This window comes from Telopea speciosissima, chromosome 10 (assembly GCF_018873765.1).
Source record: "Telopea speciosissima isolate NSW1024214 ecotype Mountain lineage chromosome 10, Tspe_v1, whole genome shotgun sequence".
NCBI classification, from domain to species: Eukaryota; Viridiplantae; Streptophyta; class Magnoliopsida; order Proteales; family Proteaceae; genus Telopea; species Telopea speciosissima.
In genome coordinates this window covers 22552089-22570070 of record NC_057925.1, presented here as the reverse complement: position 1 = coordinate 22570070, position 17982 = coordinate 22552089, and the positions used below count along the sequence as shown (strand labels likewise).

The window sequence follows — 17982 nt, the reverse complement described above, 5'->3', positions numbered from 1 at the left end:
TGTGCTCCACATGTATTCAAAGTGGCAGGTAATTTGACAGCAGCAATTGGAAAGAAAAACTAATTAAAGCTAATGATCAACCTAACTGCAACCTAAGGTATGCCTTCTGCAATAAACCAATTAAACCTCATCAGTTTCATAAAACCAAAAACGTCACTTAATATCCAATCATCCAGGCCCATATGTAGGCTTAACTCATATAACTATGCTGACTTGGCTCCTTTGACACAGTAATAGAAATTATAAGCAGAAATAACACTCAAATCTTGAGGACTAAACTCCATTATTGGATTTCTAATTTTTCTCAGCTCATTATAACCACAACCCATTGAAACTAAAAGCCCAAAATCCATTAACCAACTTAACCAGGGTTCATTAATCCTCCTTTTTCACTAGCATGCTGACCAAAGGATAGTCTTTCAGATTTCATTGCACATAGGGCCTCATTCACACTATTGGCAGATTTGAAAGGCCAAATTAAGGTCACAGTTGGGTTTTCTAAATCAGATGCACCACACAAGCTCCACTAGACTGCAAAAAGGGTTATTGTCCATAAAATCTCTCCACATCCAATATTGCAGTTGATTAAGCTTGAATATGCTTTCTAGCTGAATGCAAGAAGTTTGAAGGGGGACAAGTGCAACATAAATTTATATACTAATAATCAACAAATATATGAGATATTCAAGCCACCAAAAGGAAGGAGGGTATGAAGTTGATTTTAGAAGAGAAAGGGACATCAGACCTTTGGATAATGGAACTGTTCAAGATTTCCGAGATAACCCTTTCGATCACAGTTATGGAGATTCACAATCAGGTGTATCCTGGTTTTGCCAGCCTCACAGTTAGCCCAGGTCTCAAATTTCAGGCTACTTGTTTGGGTTCTTGCCGAGATCAATGCCAATCCCACCTTCTGGTCCTTCCAAGCAACACAACGACTTGGGCTTACAGAGTCAGCAATCACCATGAAGATAGATAGGAAGAAATGTGAAGAGGAAGTAAAAAAATTCAATAGCCCTAAACAATTTCATCAATATTAGGTCTTTGAAATAAACAGAGAGAGAGAGAGAGAGAGTTGCAGAGAGATGCCCTCGTCTTCGAAATAAACAGAGAGCGAGAGAGAGAGATTTTCAGAGAGACGAACTCACCAAAGAGTTCCTCGAGCTTCCTCGATCTGCAGGTCTTCTCCTCTCCCCCACGAGTCCACAACAGAGAAGCTGGTAACCATGGGTTTTTTCCAAGTTTTGACGTTCTTCACTTGATTTTAAGTTGGTCTAAAGAACGTCAGACCATGTCTGAGACGGTCTGTAAAGAACGTTTTTTTCACCATTTTTTCATCCAGTTCGTTCTTAAAGACCAAAAGAACGAACCCAAATGCCAAACATGATTTTCCGTTTTTTTCGTTCTCAAAGAAAGAAAAAATGCCAAAGAATGTTCTTGAGACCGTTACCAAACATAGCCTAACAGATTTGTTGAGAAATAACCTGATGTATTATCTCCTTTTAAACAAGATAGACAGCAAAATATCGATTCAAATCCTTAGCCCAATAGCAGCAGCATATTCACAGTAGCAGCAATATATAACCAATCTGATATTGCTTCTCTTCTTCAAAACACCATACCAGCAACCTCTTACAAGCTCTCGGATTCATGGCCCTCTCTCTTTCTCCTTTTCTCTTCATTTTTTTAATTCATCAATGAATAACTGAGTAACGGCAGTAACAGTAGTAGTGCTTCTTCTCAACTTCAAACCTCCATTAATGAACTCAAAAAGATTTCAGCAATTAAATACATTCCAGAGAGTGAGCTGCTGCTGTAGTTCTTCCTTCTGACAGGTTTCTCTTTAACAGTCTGGCAGCATAGAACTCATGAATCTGCTTCTTGGAGGACTTTCTTATATTGCTAACTTAGTATGTAAGAAACTCACTTGCATTTCTTATAAATTGACAGTAAGAGTTCTATGTAATCTGAAACTTCTCTTTTTCCACAAACTCTTAGATTCCCCTGTTTAATTCAAACTCTTGGAAGACTCAACCTTGCAAACCTCCACTCACTCTCTTCTTCTCATGGTAAAGAAAACCCACTACACACACTTTTCCAAGTGAGCCTTTGGTTACCCCAGTAAGGAAAGTGCTTGCCAACTCATATAGCATTTGCACACATGATCTTGGACCCAACATGACCCAATACCAACAAATTCTCTACCTGCCCTATTAGTCCATCTAGTCCATTGAACCAAACCTTCAACTGGTTTAGATAAACCCAGCAAACCCAACAAAGACCTAAGTTTTATTCTTCAAACACTGCCCTGTCTCTTTTTGTCCACTGGTTTAAAGTGATGGAAAGTGGTACCAGCTGCATGAATTCCACCTTTTCTAGTATAACGATGCTGATAAGTTGAGTCTTGAGTTTTCCAGGGTCACCAGTTTGATTGCTTGGTAAATGTGCTTAGGATTAGTAGACCCAAGTTATGCAAATTGGGGGTATCTTCACCAAATTTCTTTTTGAACATGACCAGCATCCTACTAGATTCCTTCTTGTCAACATTGTCATATCAAATTTCCCTTGCACCATATATCAACTGTTCTATAATTTACTAATTGATAAGCTTTCTTTCTTTAATGCAAGTTTGCGAAAGAAGTGCATACAATAATTTCATTCTATTGTACTATTGTAGTATAAATGTATAAAGTGTACCGATAACTGCATTTTCAGCAGTTTTCCAAGGTCACATGGTCTGATGACTTAATATATGTGTTTGGCATTCATACTCCCTAATCACACAGCTGCAAGGCATCATGGATCCAAGTTCTTAGCCAAACAGGACACTAGCCATGTCCTGATAGATTGCTTCTGTTCAAGCTATCTTTATTTCAGCGGTTGTTTTCTATACAAGTACAAATTGAACAAACTGGACTTTCAGAAGGGTATGAGAAGATTTCTGATGATATTTTGGAAATGGAGAGCATCCTATTGGTCATTGGAAGTAGGAGCAGGAATCTATTCAGTTAGCTCAGTAATTAACCCTTAATCTGTAGGATACATGAAGCATTTAGGTGAATTAGTTACATATCACCCATTCGTTTTTGGCTCTAGATACATCTCCTAGGATTGGATATTTCTTTTGCATGGTTTCGCCATATCAGAACACATAGAGACCGTTAAACATCCTATAAGATCTTTTACTCGTTTTAAGTCTAATAGGAGTGACTGGTGTAGGCCATGATGAGTTCTATGTGACTTTCATCGTGATAATTATTTTTAATTATTAGGTGAAACTGCTGTACACTGTCTGTTCAGATCTTATCAAGTGTTGGATGGTTTGTTGCATTCTAATATGTCTATTTGTTACCTGTTTGCAACCCGTCAGTATTCACAACAACCACACACACACACCCCCTCCCCTCCCCCCCCCCCCCCCAAAAAAAAAAAGTGCCAATTATGGGCTCCATCTTAGAACTACTATTTCAAGGATAAAGATGAGATAGTCCCTTTTGCTTTCCTGTCCAGACAAGCTGTGGATGCATGGGATTCTGGATCCACTGAGGGCTTTCTAGGTCATAATCATAACCATCTATCCCATCTATTTATTGGTTGGTTTTTTATCTGAATTAGCAAATCTCTTGGATCAAACCTAAGGTTAGGATCATTTTTTTTGCATGTGTGCCAGGTGTACAGCTAAGGACTTGGAGAATTTCATTTCCCTTGAAGGCACTACTTTTCAGAACAGACCTGCCTTGATCAGCTTATCAAGGCAGCCCAAATATGTGCCAATTGGCAGATCCAATGGGACTCAGATTTTATGGACAGGTAGACCTTAAGGTCCCTTGTTTACATGTGAAATTTCATCCCAAAAGGAGTTTGCCAAGTGGAAAAATAGAGGTATGAAATCAGGACAATGAGAGAGTGCAAAGTAGTGGTCGGAGTATCATAAGCATTCCAATGTACAGGAGGGTATTTGATAGAGCAAGGTTCACTAAATAGTAAACAAACGCCCAACCCACAAGTAGGACTAATAGGTACTGATGTCAGCAGTATGGGACCCTTAATAACAGCAGTAATAGTGGTCGGATTAGACCTAAAATTAGGTCAACAGAAGGGGTTCGACAACAGTAATATACCCCCCCAAACAATGAATGGTTGGATTGACAACCACGGCAGGCCTACAGTGCATGGCAGCTTGGTGTCAAATTTTGTAACTAGGTAGAACTGTCAAACCCTAGGGTAGAAGCCCCTCAAATTGATAGCTACAGTAGGTCTCAATTACAATGAAGAACCCTCAAAATATCTGAGTAATCTGATGGACGGATCAGTGGTTACAAACTCAAACCCAAAATTGGCAACTAAAGGTTAAGAACCACAACCTAGCAGTAGCAGCTGATGGAACCTCTGATGGGGCCAAAGTTCCTATTGAAGGAATAAGCTGTGATATTCTATAAGACTTCAGAAAATCAGCAACAACTGATGGCTCAATGAAGCACAAGAGTCCAAGGTAGAAAATAGAAACTAGGAAGTGAAAGAAACTTACATCCACAAGTCAAACCAGCCAAGGGATTTGGCTGAAGCCACTATTGAAGGAAAGGGTCGGAAGGGTATTGCATTCCCAAATTTTGAGCTGAAGTTGATGGCCAGAACTTGAGTTGGAGGAACTTGAAGATTACTGCAGCAGAATAACAACACAGCAGTGCCGCAGGATTGGATTGAGTTCTCAGTACCTATGGAACTGCCTTCTATTGATCAAACAGAAACAATACTAAAGGAAACTTGATGGGTCAAAACCTCATTGTGAAATCCTTGTTGCAGGTTAACAAAATAGGTAAAAGGAGAAGAAGGATAGAAAAGGAAAAGGGGAAGAAGAAGGGGGGATACGACCAAGGCCTATCACAGTCTCACCTATGGACTTGGGCAATCTCTCACTAACGTAACCAGCCAACATATAGGCGGGTTTCATTCATTCTTACTTACTAGGGCGGGTTGAAAGTGATTTTGACAGCCGAGAAGCAAGCCCACTCAAACAGGGAGAGCTATTCCCTACTACTATTGGGGAATTGTCGGCTTCTCACCCTCACTTTGCATCTTACAGCATTCATGGCTAAACAACCAAGCTTTTCATTCATCAATAAATCGTGGGTATAGGCTCAAGGCCCTTACAATTAAATAGGAGTGTGTAGCATTCAAAACAGAAAATGAAAAGTAATAAAAAGGAGTCCAGCGCATAGTTGGAACCTTGTACAGTAAGAAATCTTAAATAAAAGAAAAGATACTTAAGATCCTAAGTAGTGTCTAATAACAACTCAATATAGAAACTCCTATGGTAAGACACTACCTACTATTATAAAAAAGAGTGTCCCAGTGATGAGGCTCCTACTACTGCAGGGTCTGGGAGAGGCAAATGTATGCCTCCTTAACCCCCTGCTTCGCAAGAGAGACTATTTTCAATTTTTAAACCCGCAACCAACAGGTTGCAATAGTTCAACTTAATCATTGCATCAAGTCTCGCCCACTATACTACCTACTATTATCTATTACATAAAAGACAAATACCAAATAATAAAATAGCAACTGAATAAAATTAGAAGGTAGAAGCTAGCTGTCCCCATGCAAGAACTCATTAATTGTCAATTATGGCTGTAATAAGACCAACCCAAGGACTGGTTCGATACTCAATGGGTTGGCTGGGCTCAATGGAGGCTTAATAGCTGGGATATTTCTGATCCTTCTTCTCTCTTTCCTCCTCGATCTACATCAGTATTTGATTGAATTAGACAGAAATTTGGCACGTGGCTAATCCAAGACATGTACTAGCTACCTAAAGGTCAAAATTACCATATCCTCCTTCCACGTGGCACAACAAGATGGGCAACCTTGACAAGCTTATCAAGGCCGGACTGTTCAACCGAGTTTCACTTCCCTCAAATATTATTCTTTTGTGTTTTCTTTTAGATAATTGACATATAGTGGAATCATATGTCCTGCTCTGCATGTTGCCCAAAATGTCTGTTATTGCTTTCCATATTCTTATGTTAATATTCCTCTTTTCCATCCAAAGAAAGTGCATGTTCCCCAGATTGGCTGTTATAGCTTTTCATGTTCTTATGTTAATCTCCCTCCTTTTCCAGCCAAGAAAAGCAGAAGAGAAGAAGCAATGATTGTCCCTTGCTGATACTCTACCTGTCGTGTAGTTCATTTTGAATATGCATTTGCAGCGTTACCTCTTTAATACATCATTCTGGTATGGAAATCCTTGTACTTATTTTTCATTATTACATTGTAATAAGATTTCATTCACAACTTGAGCGCCATGTAACTTCAATCAATGCAGCCAGTGCAAATTTGGAAACAATGCAGCGAGACCTATGCTTGAAATGGTTTTTCTTTCTCTTTTGATTATGTGCACATAATTATTGATACTGGGCATAGGCAATAAATATAATGGAGAGCTGAGCCAGGAAGCCAGGCATGTTTGGTAGTGGATTTTTTCCCCTTAATAGGGATGGGTAGAATTAACAATATTGTCCGAGTATTTAAAATCCACCAAAAAGATTATCCTTGGTCATGATTAATATGATCTGAATGGAAACAACCATCTAACCTGCACATTTTTCATTTTGTGTATATTTTCTGCCCAACTTAATTGACCTCAAACAGAGCTGATTGGAGGGTAAGAATCCATGTAGCCGACCCCATTTAGTTGGTACAAGACTGAGTTGTTGTTTTCTGCCCAACTTAATATTGTAGGTTGGATGGTTAAATTATGATTATTTTGGTTGGTGTTCTGGCCTAAAGATTTCCCTTTTGGTTGAGATTGTATGATTAAAAATATTTAGGCATTTATCTGGGGTAGGTTAATAATAACCTTTAAGGATTCTGTGTCTATATTTAACCTATCAATTGGCTGGGAGCACTCTCATCAGTCACTACTCACATGCAAACTTGTAGGAATGGTGGGTCCGCTTTGGCTCTACCATACAGATTATGAGTGAACATGGAAATGACTTGAGGAATTCAAATATAACGCAAGAACTAGACCTTGGCCCTCATTAGATGGAAGTACAAAATTCCCAAATATCTCTAGTGATAACTCTCACATTTCTCAAGTTGCATAAGTTCTCTTCCATATATTAGGTCGAAATATTCTCATAGAATGACGGATCAGGATTGTCTCCAGGGAGCTCAGCGCCCAGGGTGCTGTTGAGGGGCATCCAGCGGTTGAGCTGTGTCGCACACATCTCGATGCACGCCTAGGGATGTGTGCAGCATAGCCCAACGGCTGGCAGCACTGATGAGCACATTTATGTGTGAAATCTTAGGGCATAAATCATACATTTTACCACATTGGACAGAGTTACTCGGTGCTTTCTTGTGCTTTTCAGGTTTTTGGGTTATTTATTGCTATTCTGGACTATTGGGGGCTACATCTTCAAATTTACACGTAAAGCTGTCCCATGTTTTTGCATGATTGTGTTTCGGACTAAATTTTGAGCAAGATGGACGTGACGGAATTTAGTTACGCATTCGTTTAATCGATTATTCTTTTCAGCCCAAGAAAGGATAATGGGTCAGAAATGAGCTGTAATGCAAGCCCATAGCCATTCTACCACTTTCCAAGGATATTTTTTGCATAAAAAATGTATTTTTAATCAATCGTGGAGATCTATTACAAGTATAGGACCGTTTCGATAATTTTCTAGTGTTGAAGAGAGAGAAGAACTGCTACCCACATGGGGGGACCCACATTGCCACAAGATTTCATGATTTTTGAAGGCCCACATGCCCTCCATGATTTTTAGAGGGAGCACACGAGGCTCCACGATTTTTAGAGGACATGATGGGTATTGCAGTAATTGTTTTGAGTGGAATCCTAGTCATCAGTCATCACCCTTTCTCTCTCCTCCAACTTTTTAAGGGCACTTTTGGGATTTAACTACGGATAGATTTCTTTTGAAAAATACTCTCATCCTTGGAAGGTTGAAAAGTCAAAGATGCCTTGATCTCATTGCTTGAAGAAGACACCTACAAAGAAAAGGAAGCACAAGTTTAGAATTAGAAAGTCATTTTTTGAAAAATAGAAGGTTTATGTAGCTAGGATTTTTATTTCTCTTAGTTTCTTTTTTTTTTCTTTTTTCTTGGGATTCAAGAAATGTAAAGGAGAAAGGAGAAGAGAATATTCTATTATTTTTGGACTTCTCTCTCTCATACTCTCTCCCCTCCACGGCTTTAGAAGGAGAGGAGCTCCCAAAACCGTGGAACCCCTCTCCCTCTTCTCCCTTCTCCTCTCTTTCCCCTATAAATACCCCTAGCTTCTCTCTTGTAAACTTGTTCAATTACTTAGTAAAATTTCTTTCTTTTTCTTCTAAATTTTTGGCTTTCTAAGTTCTAGTTTGATTTTATGATTTCAATTCCATGGTTGTTGTTTGCACAAAATAATAACCACAAACGTACAGATCAATCGTAGCTATGGGTCAAACTCAAGGAGATATACGCCACCCTATTTTACTCACTTCAAAGTAATGCAAAGTGAACCAAATTAAAGTATTAAATTAAACTAATTAAACTAACAAACTAACAGATCCTAACTTACAAGCATCTAACGAATTAAATTGGCATGAATTAAGTTGGCGTCCTAACACAGATCCATCTAACCTTTCAAACTAATACGGATTAGAAGGGATAAATTGTAGCCACACACCACAACCACATAAAAAAAACAAAAGAAGAAGAAGAAGAATGAGATAGAAGAGACAGAATGAGATAAAAGAGAGGGAGAATGAGTTTAAGAGTTCACAGAGTAAAAATCTGGATGTGCTTGACACGAACTGAAATTGCTTGCATGAATGTAATTGAAGAACTTGAACACTTGAACAAACCTTGCATGGCTTCCTCTTCTAAATCTCCAAGTCTTGTCATCAACTTAGGAACTTAGACTAGAAAGCTTGAAACTAAATTAGAATTATTACAACCATATTAAAGACATAAAATTAAAGCATGAATAAAAAACATTACAACCATGGAATTGAAAGTATGAAATCAATCTAGAACATAGAAAGCCAAAAACTAGAAGAAGAGAAGAAGAAATTTCACTAATTAATTAAACTCAAAATTGCACTAAAAACTGAACTAAAGTTGAACAACTTACAAGCCTAAACCCATAGGGTATATATAGGGGAGAGGGGAGGAGAAATAAGAGAAGAGAGGGAGGGAGGCTTCCAACGAATTTGGGGCTTCTGTCCCTCTAAAAATCGTGGAGAGGAGAGAGAGTTGGAGAAGGAAACCCAAAATAAGGGAATATTCCCTTCTCCTTCCTCCTTTACAATGCCTTGAAACCCAAGAAAAAAGAGAAAAAATAGAAAGAAGAAGAGAAGAGAATCCTAGCTACATAAACCTTCTATTTTTATAAGGGTTAATCTGTTCATAACCGAGATGGTTACAATAGATTTTGTAACCTCTCTTTTCTAACCCTTCCCTCCCCTCATTTAGCTATTTGGAGTTTGGATAAGTCAGGTTATTTTACTTTTGGCCTGGCTCAGGCTTTAGCTGGTTAAATGGCTCCACTTGAGCTTAAGCCACACAAAAAAACGGGTGGCTTAAACTTTGTCTTCTTCTCTTTCATTCGATCTGTATTCAAACGTGGCTGCGTCGTGGATGTTTTTGCAAAAGTCCTGTAAAATGGGAGACAGGTTTTATATGTTGAATCGTGGAGTTGAACTGTTGAAGGTGGATGGTTGGGTTGCGAAGGTAGTGGTGGTGGTGGGTCGGCAGCGAGGGAGATGAGGGGTTGCAACCGAGATGCTTGCTGCGTAGCTTTGAACTCGGGTCTTACAAGGCCCATTCCCTATATACTTTAAAAATCCCTCATTTCAGCCGTTCAGAAGATCACCTTTTCCCTTGGAATATACAGGGATTATATTCCAACAATATGACCTGCAGAACTTCTTAGGAATGATCTGCCATAGTTTGACCAAACTCGTGTCTTGAGTTGCAGGTCATTTGTTTTTTTAATTAGAGGAGGGTGGGACAGCATCTAACAAAGAAGCAGAATCGAACCCTCCAAATTGAAGAAAGGTTAATTTACAGCAGTAGTAGCTAAAACAAACTACCTCTACACCGATTTTGGTCTAGCATTTGGGATTTTAGAACACTTTACATATGCAAACATGCTTATAAACTCTCAACCTCCAACGACTCTTTGAGTGATTGATATTTCTTCCCTATGAACTGTAATTTCACCAAGCTCACTACAGCGAGAAAAGAAACGGTAGGAGTGGAAGTAGGGCTTTACTCGAGAAGACGCCGGCACCGTAGAAAGGGCCTGCATGTTTCTACGGTGCCGGCATGTTTGAGGGTCCTTAATTTAAGGTCTGTTCGAATGAGGTGAGATGTTGAAGAAGAAGAATCCGTCTACATGTTTTCTATCAGACGTCGATGCTTTCAGCGACCCCAAACCACCCCCCGCTCTGTATTTCCTAAATCCACCTCTTCAACCATCCCCTCCCCTCGTTAAGAGATTCCCTTCCGTTCTTGCTTTTGACTTGTGCAACATCGATGAAGAGGACGAGTCTGTTTCCCTTATTCCTATCTTCAAAGCGATTGATGGTCAGAAACTTACAACTAACAAGAAGAACCCTTTCAAGAACAAAGAGGAATTCACACACAGAAGTTCGCCGGAACAATCGTCGTGCACAGTTATACACCGCCCAGAGAGACAAGGGGAGAGATTGGAAAGAGAGACTGAGATTGGGGAAAGATGTGGGAATATACAGAAACTCAAGAATCCTTTCTCCCTTGAAGTGTCTTCCAAATTACATATATCGAAGGAGGCCAAGACAGAATTTTCACTGGAAATCGTTTCGCCTGATCAAAATTCGAAGCAAATCAGTGGGTGAGGTCTCGACTCTTGAGGCAAAGCCACCATGTTCAAGACATGGGAACTAGGACGGTGTGACGTGGGAGGAGCAATACTTTTAAAAAATTTACATGTTTGGACATTCTAGATGACCGACACCTTAGGTTTACAAGGATTAAAAAAGTCCGGTTACAACATCTGTTTGTAACAAACAGACGCACATTTTTTACAAAAGTAACTTTCTAGTTCTAACTTGTGCTTCCTTGTCTTTGTAGATATCTTCTCCAAGCAATGAGATCAAGGCATCTTTGACTTTTCAACCTTCCATAGATGAGAGAATATCTTTCAAAAGAAATCTATCCAAAGTATAATTCAAAAAATGCCCTTGGAAAGTTGGAGGAGAGAGTGCGAGCAAGGGTGATGACTAGGATTTCCATTCAACCAATTAGTAAAATGCCCATTAAGTCCTCTAGAAAAATCGTGGAGGGTGTGTGTGCACCCTCTAAAAATAATGGACAGCTATGGGCCTTTAAAAATCGTGAAACCCTGTGGTAGTGTGGGTCCCCTCCATGTGGGTAGCAATCCTTCTCTCTCTTCAATAATGAAAAATGACCGAAACAATCCTATACTTGCAGTAGATCTCCACCATTTCTTAGAGGTACCTTCTTTAATATAAAAAATGTCCTTGTGCAGTGGCAAAATGACTATGGGCTTGCACTACAGCTCCTTTCTGACTCATTATCCTTTCCTGGCCTGAAAAGAATAATAATCTGTTTAATTAAATTGGAGCCATTCCCATATGCTCTTGCTTATTTACTTAATAATTTCTATTTTCAGTAAATGGGCAAGAGATTGCACACCGGCTGCATGGGATGGAACCTCACACCCAATCAATGGGGGCAAATCATCTCAAGTGTGGTGCATTGCCCAGTGCAGCTACGTGGCATATTGGGTGGTGCACAACACTGGAGAGGATAAAAATCCATCACTCTCCTTGTGTGGTGCACCATCTGATGTGCCACGTAGGTGCACTGCACTTGAGAGGATAAAAATCCGAGCAAGGGTGCAACACAGTTTGTCAATAGGAATGGCAACATGTCAGGGAGTGGAGAGAATGTCGAAAGGAAAGAGACTGTGGCGGGATAACCACACCGTTTGTGGGAATTGTTTCTCTTAATTTCTAATAAAAAATAATTTAAAGGAAAAAAAAATGAAACAATGAAATAGCCCAAGGTGAATCACTCAACCCTAAAATTAGGTGTCAATCGGTTAGCCACGTCAGCTTTAATTAGGCCTAAATGGTCACCACCAATCTAAGGCCCCACACAGTTACGAACCGGTTAGGTAATCGAGCCTTGTAGTGTTAGATATTTTCGAAAGTCGTGGGCTTGATTAATTATCGGGTCAGTCATTGATGAGAATCTAAATACATGAGCTGACGTGACTAGCTACTTGTTATTCTTGAGATGGTCTAGACCGGCCCATTGTGGAAGTGGGTTAGGGTTTAGGAGTATTATAAATACTTTTGATAAGAGTCCTAGGAGTTACTTTTCTCTTTTCTCTTTTCTTTTTCCTCCACAAGAAAGAGAGCTCTACGGGAGATTTGGGGGTGATAGAAGATTCTCATCGCGGCTATTCAAGTTTGGTCATGGATTCACAATCGTTCTTCGTTAAGATACGTAGGTGCAAGGTACACATCTCTTATATCTTTTTGTTTATTTATTCCACTGTGTTCGAGAGGTTCATACATAGTTTTGGCACAGGATTTTGATGAAAACCCTTTTAGTTCTAACAATTGGTATCAAAGCAGACTATATGGACTTAGAATCGTGTGTTAATAGATCATAAAATATATTTAAAATTGATTTGAATCGAATTTTGTTTGACAATTTTGAAAACGGGTAGTGTGCGATTCGGATTTGGATCTTTATCAGAATTTTGGACTGTCGAAATTTAGAACTTTTTATATGGAACTATAGAGCTCGGAGAGACGATCCATCCGGTAGGTGGATCGTCACTGCTGATGGCCGGACACGCCACCACGCACCGACCGAAGCGACGAGTGAGATCCACTTGTCAGCAAGGTTTTAAAAAAAAAATCAAACAGAGTCAATTTTGGGGTTTTTTGGGTCAAGCTGAACAGAGTTTTTTCGGCCAAATTATGGCTACTTGGCAGTCGCCGTGGGCTGAGGACGGTATTTTGGGTGGTGGATTGGCCGACGATGACCTGGTTCACCATCCAATGTTGCAGTTTTGTTTTGCTGAAAATCATCAGCTGCTTCATGTAATTTTTATTCAATCTTCAACGCCATTAAGTCTTATCGTCAATTGTTATCGGAGTTCTCATCTCCAGACTTTGCTCTAGCTTCGCCAACGTTTTTGAGAGGCATCGACTACTTGATTTGGCGGCCACTAGAAGAATGTTAAGTTGTAGAAACCCTAAAGATGGGTTTTGTATTGTTTTACGATTTTGGGGATGATGGAGAGAGAATATTCCCTTCTGATTCTCATTGTATTTAATTAAAAAAACATTTTGTTTTGAAAAAGGTCATGATGGAAATAATTGTTTTCGTATTTGATGTGTCAAATCATGATACTATTACTAAATTGAATACCAAGTAATTGTTTTGACTTATATTAAAATAAGGAAGGTGCAGTGTAATGATACTATTTATGGAAGATATTATGCAACCTTATTATTAAAAAAATATATTATAGAGTCATAATGACTCAAGGTTTAAAAAGCAATCATGACTAGTTGTAGTTGTTCACTTCTAACAATGGTGTATTGTTTAAACAATTGTTTTGCCTATTTAAATAAATAAATAATTATTGACAGTGATAAGATCGGGTCATGAGTGGTTTCATGAACCATCTTTAGGTGGTGCGTGAGGGTGCGTGGAGGCTCGGTTTGAGCTGCGATTTGTCTTGTTGTTTTCATTTTTTCAAGATCTACAGAGTGGTACCTTGTTTCAGCACATTTCATACCTACATGGACCTATTAGTGACGATTATGCCACTCTGAACATATTTTGGACTTTTTTGGGTTATCCACTGCTTCTTTTGACGATAAACGTGCATGTCATAACACATTATAGGTGTTTAATGTGTTTCCTTCCACATATATTGCTGCAAATAAGGTTAGGAAATTATGAGAGGGTAGAATCAAATCCACCAAAGTGGTACATTCAATCCTTTTGTGGTTGTACCATAGCGGCGGAATAGGTAACATATGCTCAAAGGCGATGTTACCAAAATTGACGAGTTGACATGTACACAGACTCGAAAAGATAGTAGTCTAGGGGGTTCCAATAGTCCAAAGGTGATGGGGTTTTCGAAGACTATTGATCTTTTTACGAAAAGGCAGGTGTGTTCACCCGAAGATAGTATTATCAAAGTGTTTGATTTGCATAGCCTAGGAGTTTTTCTTATTACCCAAAGATAGAGGAAAAATTTTCGAAAATCATTGTTATCTTACGGTATTTGTAGTGCGAAAAGGACGTGTGCATTTGAATCGAAAGGACAAGAATGCAATGTGCTGATTGTCACACCCCAAACCACCCCTGGGAGGATTAGGTAGGTGCCCCGAATTGCACTGTAGCAATCCACCAAACCCCAAGGATCTCGAAGCTGTTAGTCCATTCACAGACACACTTCCACAATAATACAAGATGTAAAACACAGAGTGCTGCAGAAAGCTATTTCTACATTAAACTTGAAAGAAAACAAAGGAAGGTGAATATATACAACAACATTGTTTTTAGATTTTCTCTTTCTAAACATCAGTAGCCCCCAACTCTATTCAACACAGCTCCCAAAAGAATATAAACAGGGCAAGGAATCCCGAGCCCCAAAACAAAGCTGTACAAAAAAGGAAACTTTAACAAAAACAAAAAGGAGTCCCACAGTCAAAATAGAGTTAGCAGCACCCCTCACGGGTCTTCCTCAACTATCACTGAAAATACCCGCACCAGCGGTATGACCTCTGTCCGGGTCCATACCAATATCGTCATAACAACCATAGCCCGTCTCCGGGAGATAAGCCACAATGACATCTACCTACAGGATCATCTAACAAAAACATATACAACAGAGTGTGAGCTCCATCGAGCCCGTGAATGAAATATCACCATGTATGCACATGCAAGCACAACCATATGAGTCCTACATGAGGTGCAGTTCATCTTACTTATTAGCCACCTAATATCACAACTAAGGTGGGTAAGTGCTACTACAATCCCCAATACATGTATCCTTGGTGCGGGCTTTTAACCCCTTCCTGCGATACACCCATTGAGTTGTCGGAGAGGACCGATCAGCTCCCGCATCAGTCACCAAGGTCAGCCTGACCAGCACTCTAGGATTAGCCTATGAGGCATCCATCCTTTTTCACATATCATAATTGTTTTTCTAGCTTATAGCCCCATAACCACCTTTTTAGTGCATAACATTTCCATTTCTTTTCTTTTTCTTTCTCTCTTTCATATGGTCACTCTCACAGGCATCCAACACCTTAACCCCTGTTGGCAAGGGTGTGTAGCACAGGTGATGATACTCTAGCCCAATGCATCTATATGGCATAGTATGAGTCGGGTGGTGTCAACCTGTCACACCCCAAACCACCCCCTGGGAGGATTTAGGCAAGTGACTCGGATATCCTACGACATCCGTCAATCCCCAAGAATCAAGAAGTAGTACTTACATGTCACAAACCACACAATGAGGTTAAAAGATAATAAAATGATATCAGAGTGCAACGGAAGATCGAACTACCCACAGATGATTTATATCATCGACAATCCCAAATACCTATGTTATACCATATACATATCCATTTATGTTCAATAAGTACATTATCTTGGTAATACACTTCTTGAAAGAAAGAAACTTAAATGATAACAAAATCGTCGCTAAGCAACGAGATGAGGAAGATCTACGATTCCATCAACAGTTTCCTTGCCCATTGGCAAACCCGTACCTGCAAAATCAACTAAAAGAGAATATACAAGAGTGTGAGCTCCACTGAGCCCGTGAATGAAATATAAACCATGCATGCACAACCAAATGAGTCCTACATGAGGTGCAGTTCATTTTATTTATTAGCCACCTAACATCACAACTAAGGCAGGTTAGTGCTACTACAATCCCTAATACATGTATCCCTGGTGCGGGCTTGGTTACCCCTTCCCGCGATACACCCATTGAGTTGTCAGAGAAAACCAGCCGGCTCTAGCATCCCTTCCCAAGATCAGCCCGACTGGCCCTCTGTGATTAATCCTGTGAGGTAACCTCTTCTTGTATTTTCTTTTTGTGGTTTTTTAGATTATATTGTGGCATAAAGCCGAAATTCACCCTTTCGGTGCTTCCCAAGCATATTGCTTGAGGCATCCCAGCAATGTAGCCGAGGCATCCTAGCAATGTTGTCGAGGCTTCCCGACGTATTTGCCCGAGGTTATACGGTAGTCCTCACAGGCATCCAACACCTTAACCCCTGTTGGCAAGGGTGCATAGCACGGGTGATGAAACTCTAACCCCACGTCTATATGGCATCGTATGAGTCGGGTGGTGTCAATCGCATCCCATTCTATAGGCTACCACAAGCCTCATTTCCAAGCCGGCTACGACATCTAATCTAGCAATTCCACATATAAGCATTATCATCTATTTCCAATGTCCATCAGATAAGATTCAGAATTTAAATGAGAATATAAAATAATTTAAAATAATAAAAGACAGTAAATATTATTTTTGTTGCTGTCATGACCCATCAATCATGTTACACCTACACTCATGGTGTAATTTTACTCACCTTGGTTTGATCCTACCGGTTCAGTTATTTTTTTAGTTTCGGCCAGTATCTGGCTGTGCACCTCGAGCACGAAAATCAAATCCTAAAGTAATAAATCAGAATGTGTTATTTTAATTATTCAAAACTGTTTTGGATAACCTAGTGTTGGTCTAGGCTCATTGGTCTGACTCGGTGCTCAATCCAAGATCACATGGAATTCTCTGGGCCTTGCACTAGGCTTTAGGCCTACGTCCCGATGCATCATCCAGAGATTGTGACTTAGAGGCAGAATGGTCATTTACCACAGTAGTACATGGTTCTAGGTCCGAATAACCTCACAACACTGATCCCAACTTAGCAGTGCTGCAGGATCAACACAGGCAGGGTTTTCAACCCCTGTGGGGCCCACTTGGGTACCCAAGGTATACATAATTGTGGACAGATGTGAGGAGGGGTATTTTGGTCACTTTCCCCCTCCTTACATTGTTTATAGTCCATTGATGGAAGCCCCAAAGTCAGATCTGCAAAAATAGCCATTTTAATTCTCTGGATAATGTCTCTGGGTGATGTGTGCATCGCCCAGTACATCGCCCAGTGAATGCTTAGAACGTGAACAGGCTCATTTTCTTGGGTTTTGCACTATAGGCAGTGCCTTGATCGACCCTACATGCATGTTAGGTCATTATGGACCCCATGGGAAGTGGTTTACACTGGTTCACTCGGATCTTGGCCTGGGCCCACCACTTGGTAGCCAGGAGCTGCCCAGACAGCCCAGTGAATAGTAACCCAGCTGTGTTCCAGCTTTTGGGTGTGGATTGGGCTGCATGTAAGGGCAGATTTACATGTATAATCATGGTAGTAGGCTGTCCCTACCAATATCCAGGCAAAGGCTAGCCTGTATGCACAGATCTAAGCCCAAACTGCCAGATCTAAGTGAAATAAGATAGTACAGCCTGGCACAGGGACTGATTTCAGTCTTAGTAACAAAACAGCAGTAAAAACATTTAAATAACCCTCAGATCCTCCATGCATCATGTTTGCATGTTGGATCTGAGGCAGCTCATGGCAGCCCCCAGCTGTTCTGGGCTGCCCATGGCCAAAAATCATCCAAACAACATGGATCTAAGGAGATGAACAGTAGCAGTAGGTTTATTACATGAAAAATGCTCAGATCTTACATGCAATAGGTTTGCATGTTAGATTTGAGGCAGCACAAGGCAGTCCCCAGCTGTTCTGGGCTTCCCTTGGCTAAATCTACCTCCATAAAGCATTGATCCATATGAGGAAACAGAGAACAGCAGCAGCAGCATATTAGGGTAAGTATTTATACCTGAGAATGGCTTGGGTATAC

At 40.1% G+C, this 17982-nt stretch overlaps 1 protein-coding gene across 2 annotated transcripts in view; it reads left to right on the top strand.

Annotated features, from left to right (window-relative positions):
- LOC122641548 overlaps window positions 1-6388 on the top strand; it is a 33030-nt gene extending 26642 nt beyond the window's left edge. For both annotated transcript variants that reach the window (XM_043834818.1, XM_043834819.1), the window contains one exon: window positions 6120-6388. In XM_043834818.1, the coding sequence (XP_043690753.1) occupies window positions 6120-6149 (30 nt within the window). In that variant the 3' untranslated portion in view covers window positions 6150-6388. The remainder of the gene's footprint in view (window positions 1-6119) is intronic.
- The last annotated feature ends 11594 nt before the right edge of the window (window positions 6389-17982 follow it).